This window comes from Diorhabda carinulata, chromosome 10 (assembly GCF_026250575.1).
Source record: "Diorhabda carinulata isolate Delta chromosome 10, icDioCari1.1, whole genome shotgun sequence".
Classification (NCBI taxonomy): domain Eukaryota; kingdom Metazoa; phylum Arthropoda; class Insecta; order Coleoptera; family Chrysomelidae; genus Diorhabda; species Diorhabda carinulata.
The window spans coordinates 9151801-9169184 of NC_079469.1; the positions used below are offsets into that span (position 1 = coordinate 9151801).

At 32.1% G+C, this 17384-nt stretch overlaps 1 protein-coding gene across 1 annotated transcript in view; it reads left to right on the top strand.

Moving 5' to 3' along the window:
* The window catches only part of LOC130899109 (neuroligin-4, Y-linked), a 347133-nt gene that overhangs the window by 274915 nt on the left and 54834 nt on the right, over positions 1-17384 (top strand). The window contains exon 6 of the mRNA XM_057808880.1: positions 10561-10712. Coding sequence (XP_057664863.1) covers positions 10561-10712 — 152 coding nt within the window. The remainder of the gene's footprint in view (positions 1-10560; positions 10713-17384) is intronic.

The window sequence follows — 17384 nt, forward strand, 5'->3', positions numbered from 1 at the left end:
CCATTGATATTCCATTAAATAGCATCAAACTGAAATTACGGAATAAATTAGTTTCTGAAGTTCATGAAAATTTAATCATGATGCCTTATTAAACTGATATTCTGTGATCTAAGTACCAGCTACTGCCCAGTTCATTCTCTATCTTCGTAATGTTGAGAAATATGTAAGCTATTCTCCAGAAGAACATCATATTTTGAAGATAACCTTATTCCAATTGTACAAAATCAGTTCAGTCAGTTTCATAACATTCAAAATGTAATCTTTGTCTAAATTAATTTCCATCGAAGACATTTTTGTCAACATTTGAAACGAAAGTGATCGAAAGAAACCAAATCAATTGAATAAAGTGAATGACGCAATAAATCGTAAGATTCTACATCAACAATATCGGACCGATGGAATCTCAAAACCATTTTTGCAGGAAAACTGAGTCTTCCTTTTTTTCAACTCTACGTTTCTGATTTGAAATAATATACTCAGGTTTCATCTACTTTGACATATTGAGAGAAAGATATCTGAATTTTTATTCAAGCCCAGCTTTTGATCAGAATTGAGCAATTCCGACGTAAATAATTTGTCTGGATGAATTGTGTTCTTGAGAAATTGATAAAATAGGAGTTTCCAAGGAGGGGACGTAGCCTATAACCATCTCTAAGAAAGGAAACATACATTGGATATATAATAATGGTCAGAATCCTGAAAGTAGTGGACCGAAATGCCGAGAAGAGAATCTGATCATCATTAGTATAGATAAAAACAGAATTCACTCAATCCATAACTTTCTGAAAATTTTGAACGTATATGTAAGGATGGACAATTCAGAGAATTTCAATCAAAATAACACCTTCACCTCAGTTTGAAGCACACATAGGAATTTCATTTAATAAAATCAAAATATGAAGTGTACAAACGAAAACTACGATGTCATAATTGAACCAGATAATAAATATGTGATGATTTGTATTAAAAAATTAATATCAATATTAACCAAGTGTTCAAATCGTGTGCAGCGTAGAAAGCACCAGTAAATATGCGTTCAAATTCGTGCTAAGTGCATGAAAAGATGTTAGAGATTTAATTTCAATTGGCACATGACTGTGCATTTTTTCGCAATGTATAGTAATGATCCCTTAACTAATTCTGTACGTAGAGTAGGTAGAAATATATTGTGCTCCGCGTTCCTTGCGTGTGTATTTGTATGATAACTGTGTAATGACGTTTTTAAAACAGGAAGAGTGCTTACGGATTAGACATACGGACTCAAAGATGGATAAGGAAGGAAGAGTCAATATTTTGAATCCTCTGTGAAAGTTTCGGCAGTAAGTCCTGCTGTTTAGTCCGAGTAAATATTCAACAGCTTCAAGTTCAGTTGCTTGGAAACTGATCTCAGTGCAAAACAGGTCGAACTTAATTTTTTAGATATGTAATTCCTCCCATTTCAAAAAATTGTTCACAACAAGCTGAAAGAATTTTACTGCTTAAACGACGTTAATGGTGGTATTATTAGTGATTGTGACGATTAGAATCACACCATGATTTAAGGGTGAGTAGGTCACTAGAAATGGTATTAAAAACTGCCGTGTTACTCCAAGAGAAACTAGTATCGTCTGCAAAAATATATATTCTACCGCTGATGTCTAGATAGGCGATGTCGTTAAGAAAGAGAAGAAACAAAATAGGGTACCCTCCATTCTATTGACTCATATGAAGACATCGATCTATCAACCCTTACAATCTGCCTTAAGGTATAACTTAAACCATTCTAGAAGTGTAGGTGTTCCCCTGAAACGGTAGTACTGATAAAAATATTATTCACAGAATCAAAAGCTTTAGAGAAATCACAGAGTGATTGTTGTTTCAGTTAAGTGATTGTTGCTTTGGCTTAAGTGAACATTAGGAGAATATAGCATCATTTGTGCATTTGTTATTGAAAAATATGAATTGATGGATAATAACTATTCTATATTCAAGCAGAACTGATAAAAGCTTCTTTCTGGCCATCTTTCAATGATCTTCGATAACGTGGAAAGGAGTGCAATTGGGCAATCGCCCGTTGCTTGATCACTATCTCCTCCTTCGATTGTAATTATTGCTGTCTTGAAGAAATTTTGGAAAGTGACATTCTGAAACGAAATGTTTATTGAAGTTATTAGAGTGGTAAGATGATTCAATCAAAAACACTTAATATAAGCCAATTGGTACCAAATGAGGATTTATTTTTGATGTCATCCATGGTACTTTGAGCATAAAGAAGAAACTCTGTGAATATGTTTAACGAAAACTGATAATATTATCATATTATCATCATAAAACCACCCTAAGGTCACAATTTCCTTAAACCGCCCACGTATATAGCTTTTATTGCTAGGATTTCTCAAAATAAACATCAAATTGGATTCATTCGATTTTAGTATGGATTTAAAACTTCCACATCTACATGAAAAGACAACTAATTTCTTTTTTAACCATCAATAATCAATATTTTTATCAAATAGCCTCCATCAAACTCCAAATAAAGAATTATTTTGAAAGGCGATTTTTTCACGATTCATGCTGGTTACACTATTCATGCCCACCTTTTGACAGCCACATAAAAAATATAATAGCGTCATCGGACACACGCAGTGAACATGGTGCGAAGCATGATGTCGAACACTATTGTTGACTATTTTTTCATCAATTCGTCATGTTAAGCACATAAATAATAGTTCCATACATCGTTTTAATGTTCGTATTTTTTAAACGACATATATTAATGGGAAAATTGGAAGCTACATACTGATCAAAGAAAATAAATTTCCTTTTTCCGATTATTTATGTGAGCGTATTTTATATTAACTTTGTATCAACGTCCACTCAATCAGAAACTCTGATATAGAATAGAACTTGACATTATTCGTGAAGCCAACAAATCTCTTTTGGAAAGGGTTTCTCGTTTGATCATTTATTATTGAAGGATTCAGAAAAATGCTCATAATCTTTGCTCTAACTTGTAGAAATGTTGTATTTTCCCAGATAATTTACCTTGAACCGGAAAATTTTTATCTTTGTATCAAATAGTGGAACAGTACATGAATCTTGTATTAAAATGAAATTTTTGGGAACCATTGGTGATGTATATTCATATTACATACTAATACTAGACACAATTACACCATCTAATGGTGAACAGTTTACCTTTAGTCTCTGAATACGATAATTTGGTTATCAAATCGCAAGTCAGTCAGTGGACGAGGATGGTCCCAACAGTACCTGGCCCAGCTAAGAAAACAAAAAAGTTTTGGGACAAAAAAAAATTAACTTATCAACGTTATCTCCTTTTAGCTTAACAAAATAGCTATTGTTTGAAAACCTTTGACCACAGACCCATTTTTTCATAAATGGGAACAGAAAATGATCCGAAAAACTAAATTAGGCGAATAGGATGCATGAGGTAGCTTTCTCATGTCAAAATTTTAAGTTAATATGCGCCGTACCGTACTTTTTGAAATGCCTACTAAGCCTGCTAGCTCGCGCACTTTCAGTCGACGATCATCCAGTACCGCTTTGTTGATTTTCTGGAGTCGTCACCTCATTTGGTCGACCATTGCGATGCTGGTCTTCACAGGTCGTACGGCCTCGTTTAAACTCTGCTCTCCAATGTTGATAACGAAGGTGCAATTTCACCCAGAGTAGTTTTCCATGTTGACAAATTCATTGAAAAACTTCACTATTGATGGCTGCTAAACAAATACTAAACAACGTGGCGTCTGCAAACTTTAAATATATGCTGTATAGATTGTGGACTTTCTAATACGTCTAGGACTATCCTCGTAATTGTGAGTATTCATGTAGTAATCTTCTGTATTTCTCTATAATCTTCATTTGATTCACTTCAATCGTGTCTTCCTCATACTATTATATAATAAAATTACTCGTATTAAAGAGAATTCTTGTTAAATGTTTTGGTGGTAATCTAGTCATATTTATACCAATGTTTTCTCATTTTCTGTAGACATACAACCAAACCATAAGTGTGAATTTTTTTCCTAATGTTTTCTGAGAGATCGTCATGAGAAGAATTCCATATTCATCTTCAGGAACTATACATCAGGTTTTGAACATCTTGACAGAGAGGTGAAGTGGTTTATTGACTTTGTTTTAACTAATAGAATAGAAGCTATGACAGATGTATGAACAATAAGCTGACGACGAGAATTGGTGTAATAATACAACTTACAAATGGAACCACTGACTCTGTTGTACACTATCCTCAATAAATTTGCACCCTCAATATCGCTTAATAGGCAATGTTCACGTTAGTTTTCTCCTTCGATATATTTCTAGATTCACAAATTCACAAATCACATATGAGATGGAATGAGATTATTGAAGCATTATTCTTCAGATTAAAGCCTGCAAATAAATTATCCTTATCTAGTGAAAACTTTTTGAACGATTACTGTAAATGCATATATAGTTGAACTCATGCTTGATTCGATGACATTACGTAACTATTAAATGACGAATTTTTGCATGGCAACATGAGATTTGTGTGCAGGAACGTTGTCCTGCAAAAACAAAACACCTTTGGATAGCTTTCCGCGTCTTTTCTCTTCAATTTTTTCCCGTAGAGTGGTCAGGAATGTCGAATAGTAATCTCCAGTTATTGTTCTACCCTTATCCAAAAAATCAATAATGATTACTCCATGGCAGTCTCAAAAAACTGAAGCAACTTTTACAGCAGATTTCTGGACACGAAACTTCTTAGGTTTTGGAGAACCAGAGTGTCGCCATTCCATCGATAGTAACAGATAGCAATCCATTATGTGGAAATTAGATGATAAGGCTTTTGAATTTCAGGGAAACTATGTCGAAAAATACCAATTGATTATTAAAAACTTCCAAGAGATATTTATGGAATAAGAAAAAATAAATCCATTTGAAAGAAGTATATTTGTGTTCATGTTAAACTTGAACGAGAGTGATGAGATTGTCAGATACATTACAGAATAAATATGTGATACATTATGAGATAATTATATTATATATACATTATATTATTGACATACATATTCCTCTGATAAAAAATATCACTAAATAAAGTTTTCTTTTTCTATTTCTATATGTCTATTAGAACTTTGCAACAAAACCTTTTATTTTCCAACAAAGTTATTTCCAAAATAAAATAATGTAATTGAGTAAAATTTTTCGAAAGTTACGTTTCCTGCGGTATTTGATAAAATAGAATGTTTCCATGGTCGTGAACTGATACGAAACTTCGTTCAACAATTTGAATAAGACGAAATAGCTATTATATTTAATCTTTGTCTGTAACTTCTCTTTTCTCAGAATTGATAATGATAACCTTTGAAAGATCCTTTCGGTTGCTCACAAAAGGAGAATAAATATATTGAGTTGAGTATACTGAGATGTTTTGCAGACATATATCAAATGCCCAGAAACAGAATATCAAAAAGAAGGCTTGAACTCAAAATAGGAGGTACAATTATAAAAAAAAACAAGGAAAGGAAAGGAGCAGCAGAGACAAAAAGTGGATGACATGGGACAAATAATCAAAGATCAAACAAAAGGTGAAAAGGCACGAAGAAAAAAGTGAAAAATATATGCAGCTTCTGCAAAAAGATATGATGAGGTAAAAATGAACGTGATTAGGTTTACATACCAACGTCGTATATAAGTATGTGTGTATGTAAGACTGAAGTGAAGATTTCTGTTGAATCTAGAGCAGTATCTCGTTCACTTTATCTCATATCTGGGTTATCAACAAAAAATTAACAATTTCAAAACTAACTATAATTTGTTTTCACAGAACATGAAAATATAGATATAGAGATAGTGGAAAACTGAGAAAAGCAAATCAAATATACTATGCTCCAAATAAGACTATTATTGAGAACATAGATATAGAGCGAAGACAAAAATATAAAAGTGTAAACGACTCAATATATGAAAGAGAAACCGGGGTAATGGCCAAAAACATACAGATAAAAATATTAGCAGCGTAGACGAAACAGCAAAAAATAATAGCAGAGACGTACACATAGGAGCACCACAAAGCCTAATAAGAAAATTGACAGAAGCAGAAAGATATAAGAGAAGAAGAAAAGGAAGACCCAGGATAACTTTGTATCAATAAAGATCACAGGAAGGGGGAAGTTAAAGGAAAACAATACAGCAGATGAATTGAGTAGCGAAGGATCGGAGAGAGCGGAAAATGGATGAAAGGACAATCAAAACTAAATTCCTAATACTCTGATGCTCGAAAAGACATAAAGAGTTCTATAGAAGAAGAAGAAAAAAGAAAGCCTTTAATTTTCTGCTAACTTGTTCCTAATACAGCCCAAGATAAAAATTTGTTAAGAATCTGATCAAAAGATCAAAATATTCCATAGCTTCCTGTCTAAGTTCTGATTGTTTCAGCCCTCCTGGTTTCTAATGCTCAACATAAATCTGATGAATTAAGTTTCTATGCTGAATAATGATAATACTGATATCAACAATTTAATTATTAATTTTCCAATAATTTTCAATGAAACGATATATGCATTCCTATTTGAGTTTCAAAATCCATTATGACTTAAATGATTTATATAGAAAGAAAAGGAAGAAATGGACGGTATATTCGACTAAAAATTGACATATACGCCAAGAACCGAACTAAAGTTTACAGCTAAAATATATTCATGGGAATATATTTCAAATGCCAGTTCTGTTCGGGAAAAATGAAAACGTGGAATTATTAGCGGCTATAAATTTCATGTTTTATTACGTGTAAAATAACTAAGGTATTTGAAGGAAGCAGGAGAGTAGGAGGTCTCAGAAAACTGAGCAGATTATTTCGAGGAAATAGTTAACTATCGTGTCTTTATTTACATACCTCACTGTTTTATATTATGGACGGAAATAAATTGAGACCTTACGATTAAAAATGAACAAATCTTAAGAGAAAAATTTGAATTTGAAAATTTCATCTTATTCTGATTATGAGGAAAAGGCAGTGAAAATTAAAATTGCTTAGAAGGAACTAGGTGTGATTTTTCAAATTATTTTTGACAGATTTTCAGTTCAACAGTTATTCGTTATGTCCTCTCTAACTCTTCTTATGGTTTCGTCGTCACTTTTAAAAACACCATTCCATTTCTTAATCTATGAATATTCCAGTTGGATTAACTTACGACGTGGAATACGATCTCATAGTCAGTCGAAAAACCGCCCTGCATATTTTTAAACAAAATCAACTGTGAAATGGAACTATCAGATGAAAAAAATCGATTTTTCATGCATTTTCAGGCTGAAAATGTGTATTTTTTGAAAAAAAAAATTCAGAAAATATTACTCTGATGTATTAATTGTCCTATTGTATTAGCCAGTGAAAAGTAATTGTTGTCAACTAGTTAAGGTTCTATTTCAACCCAGTTTTCTCAATATCAATCTCAATTAGAGAAAACAGTACTGATTTCATCAGTCTTTTTGGATCAGCAAACCATAGATAAAATTCATGTTAACGACGAGGAACTTTCTATAGTTGAATTACCACATTTGAAAAATTGCGGACTATTTTCCATTTAGTATATTTGCCATACTGAATTAAATGAAAATGGATCAATTGAAATATCTCACGGTATTAAAGCATTAGTTAATGTTACAATACAATATAATACATTGAGTCTATCTCTGTGTTACCTGTTGTCCACCTTGTTTGATATCTATAAACGATTTTTCATCTCAATTTCCGGTGTGCATTGGAATGACTGCTTTCGCATAAAAACCTTATTGTACAATAATTAGTAATCACTGGCAATGTTGCGATTTAATAAATTTTATAATCATCATCAGAAACTTGTGGCCTGTAAGTCTCACGTCATTAATATTGTTACAATTTTATGTAGCAGCAACTATTCAATCTCAAAAATGAAAAAATCAAATGAAGAATAAAAATCTTTACAAGAAAAAAATGCAGGAAAATTTAGTTGGCTAGCCTTCAGCTTATCAAATAAAAACAAAAAAACCTATAATGGTTAAACATTGGGTATTAGCCACCCCTGGACCAAATATGGTATTGCAGAATTATTTATTCTCCAAAAAAATGTCTATAACTCATACAAGAAAAATTTTTCATGTCACAGCATTATTTTCACGGCATTTACTCACTCCTGAATTTTTTGTATTAAGTCCCAGAACACTCGGTATAATGAACTACAGAATCTGTAAAAAACCCATTAAATATATTAAAAGTGAAATTTCCACAGAATTAATTTCAATTGGTAATTTTTCAAAACATCGTCAATTTTTAGTCGTACCTAAGGGTATATAGGTTGTAATAAGAATTGGAACACGAGATAATAATGTTATACAATCAATTTTTCTGTTCCTTTTCTGTTTTGTTCAATGAATTCTAGACACAACGTCCAAGGAAATCTTATGAAATGATAATTATTCTTTTGCGTTATTTTTATACAAAAGATAGCTAGAAATTAACGACTGTCTGATTGATTTTTGACATGCTTATTCATAACCAAGAGTTTTCTTTGACAAATTAATCTTATTTGTGAGAGGAATAATTATACAGTGATAAACTGCAGCAATAATTATTATATCACCATGCATTTTCAGAAAAAACATTTTCCCAATCGCTTCTTTGACTATTATGCTGTTCTATGAGGTGCGTATATGTATTCAACCAATGCATCTATTTATTTGTTTTCAATAGATAAAAGACATTAGGATTGTTCTTATGAATATATTTTCCTTGAGTGGGATAACAACAACAGTGTTCTCAAATCTCTACCTATACATAGATATAGAAACTTATATCTATTCATCTATCTATCTATCTATTCTATTCAAATTCTTCCCCATCATGATAGATATGACAACAGCAACTCAACAGGCCAGTTGTAGTGATTAGGAACTTTATTTCTGTAGGAATTTTGGTTCACAAATATCTCATTTATATAGAACGACTAATGAAAATTCAAACATTCATTGAAACTGGCTCTATATTTTAATATAAAAATATTCAAATTCAATGGAAAACAAATAGGTACACCTCAATCAACATCATTTGCGTGAAATAGTTGCATTGCTGTAATCCTTTTTGGAATTTTCCACTACACTACTGATGTAGGACTTCACGAACGTAACTAAGAGCACCTGAAAAAGATAGATGCTCCTACATAAAATGACTTGAATACACATCCTTCCGTTTCTAAAATGAGGATACATACAGAACTTATGCTATCAGAAGCAGTAGAGTGAGAAAGGATCGTGTCTGGAATGTAGTGTAGAGGATATATTGAAACTATTCTTTCGATGAAAAATACAAAAATTCAAAATGTATCACCAACTATTCTCAATTGACTATCTTTGTGTATTTATTTTTGAGAAAAAGTTTTAAATAAATTTTGGAATGTTATTTCTTCTAGCATATGATTATTTCTGCGAAATGGTATCAGATAAAAACATTACAAACGTTAGTATAAGGAAACTACTTATTTCACTACGAAGACATTTTGTTTGTGGACAGTAGCGATGCTCATACAGTTGATGAGAGGATAGGTACTGACAGTTCCCGAAGGCACTACTGATTAAAAGTTGGATTTTGTTATTTATATTTTTAAGAACATATATAGATAAAAATTTTTTTTACTTTCATTATTTCTCTGCTCCATTTTCTGACTTCTGACTTTCTGACTTCTCTGTCGAATTTTTCCCGCAACAATCGAGTCCTAGCTTAATTACGTAATCACAGTCTTTCCTACCAATTCTTTCAAATACTCTTTGCACAGTTTCGAAGAATGCTTGGGATCGATGTCTTGCCGGAAGATAAATTATATTAGGCGCCTACTTTACTTTCGAATCCTTCCAATTTTTACCAGGAGTCCCTCCTCCAAAACATCCCCAAGTCATCACCGAGCCTCTCTTCTCTTAGTCTCCACTCTTAGACCCAGAAACCTCAAACATTGACACATCACTTCATAAAACTCTTTTCTACTCTTCATGCGTCCAATTGTTCTTTGGTCAAATGCGACGTCTTAATTATATTTATTTCATTCCATTATCACCCTCTCAAAGAACTGAGATTCTCTCTATTTCATTTTCACTTTAGAAGCACTTATAGGCAGATGCTTAGATTCATTGATCTAAATTTCTACCTCAGGAATCGTGAGTCGACGATCATGTATATTTCTTCACGTTGTAGTCCACAGTACATAGAGGTACTGTTAATACAAGAGTTTCAACTGATAGATCCTTGGTTTTATCCATTTTAAAACAAGTCTAGACTAAACTACGATCATAAACACTAAATAAATAATTCAAAACTGAAGAATAATAAACAAATTAGCCAGTACTTGCAAGTTTTAACCCACCGACAAAATATAAACATGTACTTTGTTAAAGTGTATTAGAATCTATTCTCACTTTTTATATCGTATTGATGATAAATATACCAAAAAGTTTCCTTCATTTGAAACAACCTTCATCAAATAATATGTACCTACATCCATAAAATTTATTTTATATTTCAAATGAATTAGTCGCCTTTAATTTTTGCAGAGGATGGGAACTGTTCATGGTGAAGAGCTTCCATATATTTTCGGAGCACCTCTAGTCGATGGCTTCAATCACTTTCCCAAGAATTATACAAGATCTGAGCTGGCATTATCAGAATCATTTCTCATTTATATAGCAAACTTCGTTCGGACAGGGTAAGTTCTAGAAGAGCTTTTACTAATCAATTAATTGAATAGAATTACTCGTCAAATCATAATCAAATATTTATTTATGCTATTGAGAATGGAAGTAAGATTAACAAGTAGTTTAGTTTTGTGCACAGGCTTAACGAGGATTAGCAATGAAGTTTTATAATTTAGTATGTTTAGTGTTTAGTGTGTTAAGAATAAGATAAGTGTTTAGTAATAATTCTAAGATGTATAATTTAGTGAATAGTGGATATATTAGTGTTCTTAATGTGAGTTTACGAATAAAATCACTAATAAGTATGCAAGAAATTAATTTACCCCATCGTTAAAAACAGTATAAATAAATATGAAAAACATGAAATTATATACGCAGCAGGAAATTGGATAAGTAAATACGATGGAGCAAATGTAGATACATAGGATGGAGAACAAGAGGAAAGCTGAGTAGGATAGGATGCAAAACAAGGACATTAGAAAAGTAACAAAAGAATAACAGGATAAACAAGAAACAGCTCAGTCTTGTGAAAATGTGCAAATGAAATTGGAAAGATTAATTGTAAAGCACAATTAATGAAGAAGGTGACGATAAAAAAATAAATGGATAAGCTGACTCAAGATATTAAAATAAAATGACAACAGCAGTGACATTTCTTATTTTACAATTAGAAGCAAAGAAAAAAAGAAGGGAAAGAAGAATTTGAAGTTCGAGATTTGCAGACTTGTAAAATCACATCGTATACTCGTATATGCGTATTCTTGGTTGGTCTTCCAATTTCCACTAAACTAACAGAAATATTCAGGCTATGCAAATTTTTATTAACATAATTTCAAGCTGACCATCGACTTCCTGGAGTGGATGGACATATTTCATAACCCACCACAGCAGCTAGATAATTAGATTTTACATAGGTGGTTTGTGGCCTATTCCACAGCGGGGTTTTTAGATCATAATTGCTAAGCTACGTAGTTTCTTCTTTCAAAAATGTTCGCCCATAATTTTATATTGGCTGTAAAGATTATTTTGTGGGAATTTTTAGAGGATCGTAAAGCTGGTTTAGATTCAAATCTTAAATAGAAAAACTCAAGAGTTTAGAATGGCGTATAGATTTATCAGTTACTAAAAAATAATATCACATTCATCCGTTCTTTATGGTCTACATATCTGCATTTTCCAAGGAGATAATATTTTCAGGACATGCATGCCCTTCTTTTGTAGCTATATTATCCTTATTCATTCCATGTCTCATTGTTGAATATTTCCTCACGTTGAAAAATTATTACGATGTTGTCAATAATTCTACAATATTAGGTTTTCAAATAGTTGAACAGAAAATCTCTGTGGTGAAACATCGATCAATAGGTCCTCGTTGTCACGAATGTAGGTCATCATAACTCGTATAGTTCTCCCTTAAAGTGCAATCTTTATAAACAAGGGGTGAAAAATCTCGATATAATTCTTGCTAATACTTTGTAACATTTTTCAATTATTTGTTTATACAATTGTATAAAAGCAAGCAGTGATGGAAAATCATAGATATAACGTATATAAATTGTTTATATCATTTTATGATTATTCTATGTCTAATAAGTTTTATTCCTAATAATCAACAAGTAAGGCATTCATTTCCATAATCAGTTCTTAACCTAGTCTTTAGTTATGTCTTTACACTTCGTTCAGTATTACTGCAACCTTTTAAATCTTCAAAATAACGTAATAATAAAGTTGCCGACTTTCTCCATCAAATGTGTGTGACAACGTCCTATTCTGATGAAAATCTCTCTCCCGCAAGTGAAACATTGAGGCTTGGAAATAGGGAAAAGTCGCTGGAGGCTGAATCTATTGAATTCACTTCAGTTTGTCAACATGACGTATCGACCGTGTGCACCGTAAATTTCTATACTTCAAATACATATATACTCTCTGTATGAATTGAATAGTTTGTTTTAAGCTATGTGCTTGGTTTACATCATTCTGTTTCCCAATTTGTCACAAATAGTTAATTTGATAGTGAATTCTCACAGTTCCGTAAATACAATTCAATGACTATCCAAAAAAAAGGTTGTTGTCACTTTTGTAGACGATGAAACCCTATTTGCCTTTTTTGCAGCAGATTCTTCCTTTGAAATCCACTGGCTTTACTGTTTGGTCATTTCAGTATTTTAATAGTGGATCACATACATGAGGCAAAAATTCGACTCAATTTGTATAAACCTCTTAAATGAGCCGTGGAAAGTATTCATTCGATTACGTTTTTGGTTCAAAATGAACAATTACGACACGGATAGCTTCGCATGCATAATAACTTAGTTCATGGCAAATACGTTCTTTTGATAAGTTGAAATTTTGTATTTTTGTACTTTATCCGCTAGTCATTCAGTACTATTGGTTGAACTTTTTAGATGATGCACTTTGAGGCAGCTTCGAATATTCATCGTCTGTGAAACTAATACGTTCATGTTTAGATTAAGCTGCTCAGAATTTCAGTCGTGAATGATGTTGGACAGTCTCATTTTCATGAAAACGTGAGAAACGAGGCACTTATATGATTTTCAAACAGTAACTCACCAAAATGGCCGGGACTTTAGAGAGAATTTCTAAAGGCGTGCGGAAATTTCTAGCTTATATGGACTTTTCACGCAACTCTCGCACATGGGGATTTTAGCACAAGAAATTTCCTTTCTGAATGTGTGCCGCGTTTTTACTTACAATGAAAAGGAGAAGTCGACAGAATAAAAAAATCTCTGATACCAAAACAATGCACCTCATTAAAAATAGACCGTACCTATTCTCCAATTCTAACTTCTAACCCTTAGCTGCCGTTTATAAACTCGAAACGGGAATATATATTGAACAAATTTGGCTTGAAAACTTGATTTTCTGTTGAATATACTCAAGGTACTTTTAATTGGTTTTGAAAATAAGCGTAAGTGGTTGATTTATAATTATTTCGTCTCAAATCTACAGTAACTTCAAATCTACATTTTTCAATAACCCTGAGGTACCGTAAAACCTTATAACTTTGTCCAGATGAAAGGTAATAAACTATTCGTATATTTTTTGGATTTGGCAACACTATGGAAGTGTTTCAACAGTTGCGAACGGTGCTAAGCAAGGTACTTGTTCAGTACTGTTTCTAACGTGTACGAAGCAGGCTGTTCTTAGGAATTAGGTAAGGAAATTGACTTAGATTTTTGGCGGTTTTCATTATGAAGAGCTAACGTCTGCACTTCACTTGTGTTTATTAGAAATCCCATATTGGAAATAGAAATAGATATGCAATAATGTCACCCACATTTTCGGTGTTCTTTTTTCCAATATAAATTGATATATTCATAGAGGTGTCAGAAACGTCTACATCAACAAAACCCAATATTCAAGACGTTGATGAAGAAGACACTATGGAAGTAATCGAAGAAGAAGCAGAAGCAGGCAAAATGTACATGAATCTATTTTCGAATTTAGCCCATATGATCGAGAATCAGTTGTTTGTTTTACATTAAAAAAGACCATGAAGCACTTCATTAGCAAACTTTTGTCGGTGTTTGATGCTGACGCCACTTACACCATTAAATTTTTAAGAAACAATGAAAACTGACTATATTCACCCCAACTGTGACGATGTCTGTGATTATTTTCATTCAACTTCAAACTTCAAACTGAATATTACCCGAGGAAATTATATTCATTTTATGAATTTTTTTATGGCTGAGAATTTGTTTTTTTTTTAACAGTGAAACTGTAACCTAATTTTAATTTTTTGTAGAAGAACTTTTTGATGTATCAAGTTCTCATGACAATTTTTAATTTTTGTAATAAAAATTATAGCTCAAAACATGTTTATTTTTTGTTTCCCATACATGCAGAAACATTTTCAAAAACATTATCTGTCGACAAAGTTAACTATTATTAACGCGGTCACCATTGCTTTCTGGTTTATCAAGCAAAGTTGTAATATTTGCTCATTTGCACAACCTCATTTTATTTTTATTTCGGGTACTTCCCCAGAAGATAGCCAATCAACACTACTTCTAACGATTTGTGAAACTAAAACAAAACTTTCCGCATAAACGCAATTTGCAAATAATAATCCCCCAAAACGATAATATTCTAAAACTAGAATTTTCTGAGCTAAGTTGTAAGGTTTTACGGCACCACTCTTATAAGTGATTCATGACTTAGAATAGGATAAATATATATTTAAGATATCTACGATGCAATGCACATTATTTCGAATAGGTTTTAGATAATTGAGATTTCCATGTTGATAATATTTATTTCATGGTCTCAAATAATCAGTAATTTCTGATTTTTGTCTGACGTGTACACCTGCAGCACTGGATTTTTTTTAAATAAAAAAAGAACAAAGTATTTCGACCTCGCCTTTGTTTGATGTGATGACAAGAAATAAGAGAGTAAAACCATTTCAACAGTAATGAGCAGGATGTGTCGCTAGGACATGAACACTAAGCCGTCAAGCTTCAAGTTATTTGATTAAATTATCTCATCCACTTTTTCTCTTGATATTTATGCATGAGAGTACGCTACCTAGACGTATACTCTGTTTAACTTGGATGATTTTTTCCAGATATATGGAGTATAATTCTTGTGAGAAATATTCACTTATACACTATCTAAATACAAAGTGAGTTTTATGTATGGAACGCCTCAATTATCTCGAAAGCGGCTTCAACGATTTTTATAAATTTTTGTGCGCAAGGGTCTTGTAATACGGCCGGTATTGTTTTTTTTACATTATTGTCAGATCTATCATTTTTCCGGAAAAATAATGAAGTTTGTTATTTCAAATAAAGCACCCTATGTATTTTGTGTTTTTAGAAATCCTTAAAAAATACTAATTATTTTTCATAATCTCTATACCATAATTTTGGAGTTATAGCTACATTTACAATATCTCTACAAAAGTTACAATAAATATTGTACATTTAGATGGCTACGATTGGATAAACTCGTTTAATTTGAATATTCTTCAATAATTTATATGCTAATACAAATCTCATAACAAGTATTAGTATCTTAGTAAAAATTTTAAAGAAAATGGTGAAGTAAAATATTTATTCAAATCATGGCGCAGAAACCCTACAACTGAAGACAAATGTTTGTGTCATGATAGTCAAGTAGATCCACATTTGTGAAGCAGAAAAATCACGAGTTTTAGAGAAAATACAGTGAATCAGATGCTCAAATTGTTGTCCATCTACTTCAAAACAACAAGCCATGTGATTTTTGAAACTTTGCGATATATTATGCGCTGACTGCTCAATTTTTCTGATCTCTGTGGTAATCCTATCTTTTAATTCCAGAATATTGGCAGGTTTTGGTTTAAGAACGTTTTTTGAGTTACCTAACAGGAAACAGTCTCCAGGATTCATGTCGGGTGATGACTGGGGTCATTTAATAAAATCACGCCTGCCAATCCATCTTCTACGAAACACATTAATTAGGTATTGCTTCATCACAAAAGCATAGTGAAGTTTGGCACCATATTGTTCTAGCCAAATATTGTCGTCTGGCATATGGTTATTGTCTGAAAATTTCTAATAATGAAGTTTTGTTTTAAATGGGATTGTAAATACTTCTTGGATTTGGAAATATCTGAGCCAACTCGAGTTACCCTCATTGAAAAAGTGACCAATTATTTTGTCGCCTATCATTCCAGTCCTTACATTTAGTTTTTTGGGACATTGGTTGCGGGATTGTTACGTGAACAGTATCCACATTCATGCCGATTAAAGTTTCCATTAATACAAAAATCGTCGCAAAACATATCACTACTTAAAAATTTTGATCGTTTTGATTGTAACACTTCCCATCATTAGGTCTGCATACTCTTCACGTCTATCAAAATCGTCTTGTGACAACTCTTGAACCGACGTAACTTTATATAGATAGAATTTATTATCACGTGAAATTTTCATTACGGATCAAGTTCCATGGATATTTGTCTAGTTCTCAATTGTGGATCGTCTTCTAACAGGACACAAACATGTAAAGATTTGTTTTCAGTTGATGTAGTTTCTCTGCGCCCTGATTTAGATAAATCTTTCACTAAACCAGTTTCGTTAAAACTTACTACTAATTTACCTACAGTAGATCTTCTTGTTATGAAATTTCTGTTAGGATATAAATTATTAAATATATTACACGTTTCTTGTTGACTTCTACGCGTATCACCATATCCTAATATCAGTAAAATATCAATTCGTTCTTTTTCAGATAAAACGATCCATTGTGACTTTCAATAAACTCCAGCAATAATAATTTATTGAAACGTCAAATTTGTTATTGTAGCAGTCATAGCCACATAAAAGTATTATTTTAACTTCGGAGATAACGCAAATGTAGCTATAACTTCGAAATTAAGGCATAAAAAATGAAAGAACTTACAACAATGTAAATAGCAACATAATACCGGCCGTATCACATGACCCTTGTACACAAAAATCTATAAAAATCGTACAAGACGTTACCGAGATAATTGGGGCGTTCTATACATAAAACTCATTTTGTAAGAAAATTATATTAACTAATATGTATTAATTACGCGGTTGGATAGTAAATGAATAGTTATTGAAATGTTTGTTCATCAAAATGTAACATCAAGTCAATTTCATGAAAGTATGCCATATGATATCGATTGATAGTATACTATTGCCTTT